The sequence below is a fragment of the Cloeon dipterum genome, chromosome 3 (assembly GCF_949628265.1).
Source record: "Cloeon dipterum chromosome 3, ieCloDipt1.1, whole genome shotgun sequence".
In the NCBI taxonomy this organism is placed as follows: domain Eukaryota; kingdom Metazoa; phylum Arthropoda; class Insecta; order Ephemeroptera; family Baetidae; genus Cloeon; species Cloeon dipterum.
The window spans coordinates 10,085,264-10,094,919 of NC_088788.1; the positions used below are offsets into that span (position 1 = coordinate 10,085,264).

Below are 9,656 nucleotides of genomic sequence, written 5' to 3' on the forward strand. Positions count from 1 at the left end.
AAAGTCTACGGTGGCGCCATCTGTTGGCGGCTTCGAACACTTAGGGTTTATGCAACTGGTGAATTAATTTGTTGGATTGAACTTAATGATTTGTAAGATATATATGTTGTCAATTAACATCTTTATAGCTATGATAGACTGAAATTCCCAAATTAAACAAAAATTCTAAATAAAATTGAGGGTGACTTCTGCAAATTTTCGATTTCCTACCGTAAATAATTTTAAAAACGATAAAATCTTGTTTCTTGACTCATAGAAATATATTTGCAAACCTTTGACTGAATAATATTTATCTAGGAAATTAGTTATGCAATACAGAAATCATACTATTAGGTTAAAACACACATTTTTAGGGGTAGAAATTTGATCTTCATGGCTAAAAATTAAATATCCATTAAAAAGTTTATTTGTATCAAATTTCTAGTCTTTAGTCACGATTATTTTGAGGCAAAATAAATCAAAAAACGAATTTCTGGGGGTGTTACGAGAACAGAAAAAGTATTTGACTGTGTGAGATCATCCCAAGAGGCTTGAAATATCACGTTTTTAAGAAAAAAATTAAAATAGTTTTTTGGCAACTAGGGCTGTGAACTTAAGACGGTTTTTTGTGGCAATAGTCAACTATTTTAAGACCAGCAAATTCAAGGAAGTTAGACGGTTTTAGAAGGATTTTCGAGACATTGTTTAAAATATTTTTACTGTATAAATTGAGCATTTTTTTCAGAAAATTTTGCTTTCTGGGCAACCATTTTTACGTTACTACAACTGAGATTATCTCTTCTTCTCTGTGAAAGGGAAACTCACCAGGAAAAGTCCAGGCATTTTTTTACCTAAATCAATAGAAAGTTAATTTAGCGCTCTAAATAATTGATAATAATAAAAGCTCTCTTTCATTTTTCTTTTCAATTTTTTATTGTTTTCCAGCAAGGCAGCTTCTAATTTTAAGAGTTCACCACATCCTCATCATAAAAATAAATAAAATAAAGAGTTACAGTCGATTTATTCAATCAGCATTGTTTCTTCCATTCGAGTGCACTTTTGATGCGAGAGCGTTCTTTGACAAGGTGTCGAAGGCGGAAAAACGGAATTGAGCCGAATTTTTTGCCGCATGTGCGCGGTGGCAAGTCGAGGGCAAGGCTGTCGGCCGCGGGGGCGGCCGAGCGTGGCCGCCCGCCCGCCCGCACCTGCCGCTCGCTCTCAGCACGGCCGCCGGCGGCGGCTGTGCCAATGCAATCATCTGCATCAATCGCGTGCGGTGTGATTTTCGGGCGTCGTGCAAGGCTGCTTCGTTTTCCAATGCACCAGCACACACGCGGCCGGCCACCTTTGACAACAAACTTGAGCTGCTCTCGGCGGCTCTCTTGCGCTCGCTACTCTCGCCACACCAGAAGATCAATACTCACTCGTCGCCGCTCCTGAAAATTACACACAAACATGAGCAGATCAGTCGCTAACCGTCAGTCAATGAGGGGATTACGGACCGACTATCAGATCAGAGAAGCAATCACAGAGTGAAATGATGAGTGGGTATTTTTCCACTCTGGAAGCAGAGCATCAACAGCATTGCGAAATTATTTTAATGGAAATGGTGATGCTAAAATATACCATCATTTACTTTAATAAAAGGTTGTATTATAGTTGTCTAATTTAGATTTTTCTTTTTAAATGACGCCCCGTATCAGTAGAATCTATTAGAATATAAAAGTTAATAATTCCCTCCTTTTTTAGATAGCATAGGAGACCGTTAATTAAATTGTGAAGTATTTTTTTACAATGATTGGCCCCGGTTTATGTTTTTTAGTTTTGATTAAATTGTATTTATAATTTTTAATGAATTTGGTTTTTAGCCAAATTAAATAAAAACATCGATGTGATGAAATTAAGTCCAGAATCGAGTTTCTCGTGGTGAAAAATATTTGAAATATGACGCAAAGAACGCTCACTCATTGTCAGTTCTGAACAGAGTTAAATTAACTTGAAAATCGCGCCCCCATGGGATGAGGGTGGGTTCCAGACCCCGTCAATGATCTTAAAAGTTATATATTTAATAATTAATTTCAATACAATTTAAATCAAAGCCGCTAAAAATTTGATTAAAAATTTGATTTTCAGGGGCGAAAAATATTTTTCAGCGTTCCATTTGAATAAATATATTTTTTTAATTTAAAAAATTTGCCCGATTTTGGTTTTAAAGGATTTTCAAAATTTCATGTGCATGGCAAAAATTGTTAAAAAAATCAACCTGACATTTTGATCTTTACTTTTGGCCTACAAAGTTGTTCACCAGGGACAAGTTGTTGAGTATCAAAAGTAGAATATTTTTACACTGAATATTTTGGATTTTCCCCGGCTTGTACGAAAGTTACAGTATTTTGAAAAAATAGTATTTTAAAAATTTCAAACTATTGGAACCAATATTTTAGGGTGCAACAGAGGCTTAGTTGGCCAATAACCTATAAAATTTCGTCCTAGTCGTAGGATCCGTAATATGCCAACAGGGTGTCGACCATAATCATTTCAAACCTTACAATAGTTTTTAAGAAAATGCCAAAATACACGAAGCTGATTTGTAATTTCAAAATTCCGATTTTTGTTAAAAAAAAAATTAATGATTAAAGCCCTCTGCTCTACAAAAGTACATGCACCAACAAAAGAGAAAACGTTTTTTACCAAAAGAAAAATTGAAAAAAATAAGTCTTAACAGATTTAATTTTTCTATCCTTTATTTTACAAGTTTAGCACCTAGATTTTTAATTTTCGATTTATTTTAAACAAAATTTAAGCAGTTCCTTCAATTACATGACGGTCGGTGGTCACTATTACGTATTCCTGTCAGCGAGGACGCACGAGTAAGTCGGATTAAAAGTGCAAGCAAGCCTTGACAACACCCACTCGGCGGCAAACAGCGAGTGCTGATGCGTCGTCTGCCTTTTATTTTTCACTCTCTCTCTGTCTCTGTCTCTCTGGCTCCTCTCTCTCTCTCTCTCTCTCTCTCTCTCTCTCGACTGGCCGATGACATCAGTTGGAAATAATCTTCGCGAGTCGAGCGCGCGCAATGAAACTACGTGCTGAATGAAAACGTCTGCTCATTCCTATGTATTCGCTTGCTAGCTGCTGCTAGTGGCTGGACGACTACTCGCGGCGCGCGTTTAATTTAATATTGATGATGTGCACCGCGCGCGCGAGAACAAAACACAGAGAGCGTATCACTTATTCAGCGCGCCGCACAACAGCCATCTACCACTCTCTCCGCACTTGATGCTTTTTATTCAATTTTTAGCTTTATAATAAACACGAGAGCATTTCACTTTAAAACAATTTGCAAAACAACAAATTGGATGATTTACAAACTAACGCAGGATTTTTTTGTTGACAATTCGTTTTAATGAGAAGCTTTATAATTTTACACACAAAGGAATTTTTGTAATAATCAGTAAACACTGGTGTTGAAATTTTTGGGTTGTTTATTAAATTAAATCAGATTATTCCCCGGTTTTTATAAATCCTTTACAGAAATAGGCTTTAAAAAATTTAATTTTCATGAACACCTTTTTAAAATATTTTTTTTAGAACTCAGAATGGTACCGGTTAACCTCATTTTTGTATATTTTCTGATGTTGATAAAATATTATTAATAATACCAGCGATTTCTCAGAAAACTGAAATTTTAATTAAACGCACAATATATAAAAAGTCCTAGATTACAGAAATAAAGCGAGCCGATTTTATAAAATAAAAAATCCGCAGTTTGTATCGCAGGGTGTTGTTAATGTTGCGTCGGAGCGTAATTAAAAGTTGCAAGTTTTGCGCGCTCATGAAGAGAGAAAAAAGTGGTTTCAGTTGATCAAGCGGTTTATCAACTTGCAACCCCTCCCAAAAGCTTAAAATAAACCCAAGGCAGCTTACAACACGCGCGCACGATAGATTCGCTTAGCCGAAGCAGAGAGACCCAGAGAGAGAAAGAAAGAAAGAAGAGAGAAGTTTGCATATATGAGTTTATGCGCTGACGTATGTACTAACTACGTACTGCGCCCAGCAAAAAATAAAATAAAGAATAATAAATACGAAACTAAAATAATTGTTTGTTGGCTCAAATCTGTAAAATTAACTTTTCCGGGAGGCTCCAAATCAGTGACAATGAGAAAAATAGTTATTATTTTCAATGAGTTTTGGAAAAATATCAATTTTGACCTTGACTGATATTAAATTTTAAATTAAAAATTTCAACAAATATAGCTAATTTTAAGCTGTGTCGAATTTTAATCAGAAAGGCATGGCTTCAATATTGAAAATAAAATATTTTTCCGCATACCAGTTATTGCGATCATTCTTTGAGCTAAATTAAAAAATTCAATAAATTATTACAGATAAAAAAGGGGAACACCCCTCTCTTGAAAAATTTTATATTATAAAGAGGAGCTTATGATAATATTCTTTTGTTTCATAAACAGCTCGAAAACCTAAAAAAATATTTACCCGAGAAAAAGTATTTTGATGTAAAATTGCTTTTCATCCTCGTAGTTAGTTTTCTTCTTTCTTTCGTATTTTTATAAATTTTCCAAGAAATTAGATCCCGTTGGATATTTTCTTTAAAAAAAAACTCCCATTTAATGCCCTCCAGCTTCTAATTAATGTTTTATGATTCACACGTTGAGGGAACAAGTTTCTGGGTCATTTGCTTCAATCGATGGCGGAAATGTTTCTTTGCCATCTTCATACTCGTATGATTAATGGCGAACGCGTTCGTTTGCGGAAAATTCGATCCGGCGGCGCGAGCTGGGTGGAAATCTGGTCTGGTGTGGCGGGCGGGCACGCACAACACGCGCGCGGAAAGGAGAGAAAGAGCGCCTGCAGGGTATGCAAAGCGGCGGTCGCGCGCGCCGCGGATTGCATAAGCACGCGAGAAAGCAGGCGCACCGCAAAGACAAACAAAGTTGGAGTCTAATTCGGGACAATGAAAGCGCAATGTTTTGGTGCGCACAAGCACGGCGGTGCCGGCTCCAAGGCCTGCAACGTGAAAGGAGACCCGGAAATCTGGCGTTTTTTCCGAGTTTTTTGCCCGCGCGCGCGGCCCCAAGGCCAAGCAGCATACACCAGTCAGTCCATGACCACCACACTCTTTGGCTTTTGCATACATATTCTATATTTTCTCGTTGTGCGGGAGGCAGCGCAAAAGTTAACACCAAGACGCGCGGCGAAGACGAGGAAAAGTGGCTGGCGCACGCCCAGCCTCCGCGCTCTCTCATCTCTCTCTCACTCGCAGCGTACCCGCTCGTTTCGCATTTTATTTGCTAGACGACGCACAATTGAACTCGGCCCGCAGCGATCAATACCGAAATTTGCTCAAAACCGAACCTCGCGATCTGCTTTTCGCTCCAGACACACAGGAAAAACACACTCCGACAGCGATGTGAGCAAAATACACTGTTGCGCGCCCGCTTTTTGCGGCCTTTTAATTAAAAACATCATGTTTACTTTTCACCTGGTTCGTCTTATTTTCCCACTTCTTTGCTCTTGCCATCAGACACAAAATAAAACAACACGGACAAACAGAGGTAGCAAAAACGGCTTGTTACAATTTAAAGGTAGAGTTATACATGCCAAGAATTTAAAACTTTGTATATTGTTGGTTTTGGCAAGTGGTGGTTCATTGAGTTCATTGTTTAAGGAATTTAGAACAGTACAAAATTAATACAGGACCGAGTTACAGTTAACGAATTTTAAACGTTTTGTTAATTATTTTTTCTCTTGATTTCGATTTCCCTCATCACGGAATTTCGCGTCTGGTTTCAATCGAGAGACAGTGCTCACCACTTGATTTTTAGCTCTTTCCCATTTTTTAAAACGTTTTCCAATTCAATTTCTGTACTCCTTTTTTTAAAAAATAATCTCTCATCGCCGAACTGATTTTGAGCAAAAACAAAGAACAATTATTATCGCTGGTGGCTGTAAAACTACCTCAGGTGAAGGTTTTCAAAATTTCCGAACAAGTGAAAATTCCTCTCAAGCATGTTGGAATTCAGTGATAATTAAAAATGTTTAACTTGCAATATCTGCATTAACTTGATTAAGTTATAAAAATTTAATAACGGCAGAATAAAAGCGTATTTTGTTACAAACAAAATTGCACGAAAATTAAAACTAAATATTAATTTAGCTAAAAATGTTAAATTTGAAGGTTTTCTCACAGAAATACTCTCCTCATCTCTAATTATGCCGAAAATCCGGTTCTAATCTTGATAATCTCTCTAAAGCTCCCCAAAAAAAGCTGTTGGCGGATTACTGACAAATCAAAAGAAAAAATACCTGGAAGAAACTACCAAATAAATGTAAAAATTTAGACAGGTGTTGAGCATTTCTTTTTAACTTTGTGGTTTTTTGCAGGCCTCAACAAAAGCAGCGCTTTTTACTTCATTTTCTGAAAAATAAAGAATCTCAGGTCGCTGAAAGTGCTTGAGACGCACTTCTGCAGCGGCCGCGTGCAATAAAACAATTTAACGTGCGATCACACGGTTGAAAAATAAAATGCGTCGGTTAAAAAGCGTGATCATCATTGCGCGAAATGGCCCGATTAAACAGGTTTCAAATCGCGTTGACGAGAGCAAAAATAATTTGGACCGGAAACCGGGCGCTCGCCGATTTTTTAACGGCCTCGAAATTTCGTCTTTTTGCACTCACTCGATTCATCCCATCGTGGCAGATTATTTGCTCCTTTTTCTCCAGCGGCCACCAGAACTGGAATGGAAAGGAGGAGAGAGTGGACGCACGGACGGACACTCACTACTCTTTTAATTCTGCTGGAGGATGCCGCTGGAGCCATTATGCAAATAAAATTCGCCGTTTTTTTTTCTAATTTCATCGCGGCGTGCATTGTGTGAACCTGCTGCTGGAGAAAGAGCAGTGCGACCCACCACGGAAAAGAGAGTAAAAATTAACGAACGCCGCGCGCACGCATCAAACAGCGAATCGTGAGACGAACGTGCGTGGAAAATTTGCAGAGAAAAAAAGGCAAATTAATCTCGAGCAGAACTTGTTTTGCCTTGCCTGCATCACAAAAAAGCGAAAAAATTGCTCGCTTCTTTTGAATCGCGCCGAGCAGTGTCGTCTTTCTTATTGCGTTGCAACAATTTTTTCCTCTGAGAAATACGCAAAATCATCATCGATGCGAGTTCGGCTTTGGGAGAGAGGCTATTACATCACATCCCTTTCAAAGCGTGTATTTGCTGCCTTGCTTCTTGAGAATGAGACGACATTGCTCGCACAATGTGACACACACGGCGTCCCTCTCGGTCTTCAAGTTTAATTTTTAGGAGTAAACAAGGTAAAGGTTTTTAAACATTTTCTTTCCGTGGGAGGTAATAAAAAAATGAAAAAAATCATTTCCTATTTTTTACAGTTACGAACAAAGCAAATAATTCCAGCTATTTACAGTGTTTTTAAAAACCCGCATTTAAAAAAAACTTATTTTTGCGGGGTTTTCTGCAATTTTGTGCATTTTCTTGAAACACGTGCATATTAACTGAAGGTCAATTCCCATGATGGATGACCAAAAAATAGGGATTTTTACAAAATCAGTAAAACAGCCTTTGGTTTCTCCAAGAGACCGAAAATTTTAACACTTCATCGTAATTTTCCTAAATTGCTAACTTTTTAGGCGCGAAATGTGACCTTTTCGGAGTTATATTCGGAAATATCCAAAACTGGTGGTTTTTTCCAGCTGTTTTTTTATGCGCAAAAAAACCAGTGGTGCATTTTTGCGCATTGCAATATTGACGAGACCTGGCTATTTATGATAGACGAGGAGGAGGAGTAAGGGATTTAAAATAGAAAACATCAATAGTTGAAATAAAAATAGGCATCATCATATTTGCAATGCGGGAAAATTATCGACTTGTTTTTTATTTAAATTCTGATTTTTCCGCATTACCGAAATAGACCCCCAAAAAGGCAATTATTTTACGCCAAAACAAGACAAAAATTAATATTTTGGCCATCTGACAATAGGTATTTGTGAATGCACGTGTTTTGGAAAAACAACTAATTTTGGCTCGCAGTTTTTTACGAAAAAATACGAGTTTTTGGGAACCTTTAGTGTCACCTGCTTTCTCAAAAAGGACACCAATCTAAAAAAAACCGGTTCTATCTATAACAAAAACGCTTAATTAAAAAAATAAAATACGCGAAAACCCTCTGGGTAATTTAAACAATTTTAAATTTCAGCTGACTGATTCTGGGAAAAATTATCTTGGCTGACTGTATTTTCAAACAAATATTTTAAATTAACTAGGAAAAAAATTCTAGACGAAAAAGAGGTTTTTCCAATAGTGGCCGTACAATATTTCGATTAAAGATTTTAAAGAATCTTTTTTAACATCTTAAAATTTGTTATTTTTAGGAAGGGTCTGGTCATTTTATTGGATTTTTTTTTAATTTTTGGTCAGCGCTGAATTTATCAACTAAAAAGTGTGTAAAAATAATTAAATTTAAAATAAATGAGTTCGTTTTTACTATTAATTTTTTATATTTTGTTCCAAAATGTCAAATCTGCGATTTTTTAGTGTTTCTAGTTACTCTATGTGTTCATGAGATCCCTTAAAAAAACCAGACAGGTTGTTGCCCTGAACGCGTTAATATTTTTTAATAAACGCCGCTGAATTGTTTCTTTTTAAAAGGAGCAATATTGTACAATCAATATTTCCGCTATAGTAGACCGAGGCATAAAACTGGATAAAAAAAACCCGGCTCTGCCATGGCAGTTTATTAGTCTTTTATCAGAGAACTGCCACCCCTTTGAAGTGCTTTAATTAAGAGCGTTGTTAAAATTTAATTATGAAAAACATGCAAATTTCCCTTCTCAAGAAAAGCTGTGCTCGTCATATTAGAGGGAGAGGCGTGATTTTGCACGTGATTAGTGGCGAGTGCGTCAAGCGTGTGTGTGTGTGTGTGTGTATAGAGACAAAATTCGCGATTAGCGAAGAATCAGTGCAAAAAGCGTGCGTCTGCGCCGGCGGGCCGCGAGGAATGCGGTCCGGGGCAGAGCGGCAGACGCTGTCCACGGCCCGAGAGCCGGTCCGAGAGAGCCCATTGTGCTTGCTCGGCATCTCCAGGCAGCTCCAGCCGCGGCGCGCAGCATCCCCGCGTGCACATCCAGGCAGCGAGCGCGGCAGTGTCATCGCGGCCGACTGGAAGGACCACTTTTGCGCTCGCGGATTATAAATGACGCGCGAGAATAAAAGAGGCTCTCTGGAACTGGAATCACACACACACACAAACACCGACTGACTGGACACCCTGGGAAAAAATTGATCGCAGTAAACACGCGGAGAGTGCGTGCATGTGCGTATCTAACGGCCCCGCCTGGAGCTGCCTGGAAAAAAAATCGCTCGCGCTATTCATTAGCCGCATTCAATTTTTGGTACTAGAGAATAAAATAAAAAAAAGGAGAGAAAGGAATTATTCGTGCCGCGCTGGATAAAGTTCGTTACGCGTCGATCGATGACCGAAAACACGATTGATGCCCATTAAGAGAGCAACCGGCCGCCGACTTGTATGTCTCCTCCGAAAAACGACATTTTCGCAGTTTGACAGCAGGCTGGTTGGAAAACGGCTCTGTGCGAGTGTGCGTCCCATTGTCACCGGCTATAGTTCGATTAACG

The 9,656-nt window shown here is 38.3% G+C and overlaps 2 protein-coding genes across 2 annotated transcripts in view; both read right to left on the reverse strand.

The window, feature by feature from the left end:
* RpL18 (ribosomal protein L18) overlaps window positions 1–9,656 on the reverse strand; it is a 112,745-nt gene that overhangs the window by 42,481 nt on the left and 60,608 nt on the right. The gene's annotated exons all lie outside the window — the stretch shown is intronic.
* The window catches only part of LOC135938810 (uncharacterized), a 28,746-nt gene continuing 19,990 nt past the window's right edge, over window positions 901–9,656 (reverse strand). The window contains exon 7 of the mRNA XM_065482747.1: window positions 901–1,415. Coding sequence (XP_065338819.1) covers window positions 1,400–1,415 — 16 coding nt within the window. The 3' untranslated portion in view covers window positions 901–1,399. The remainder of the gene's footprint in view (window positions 1,416–9,656) is intronic.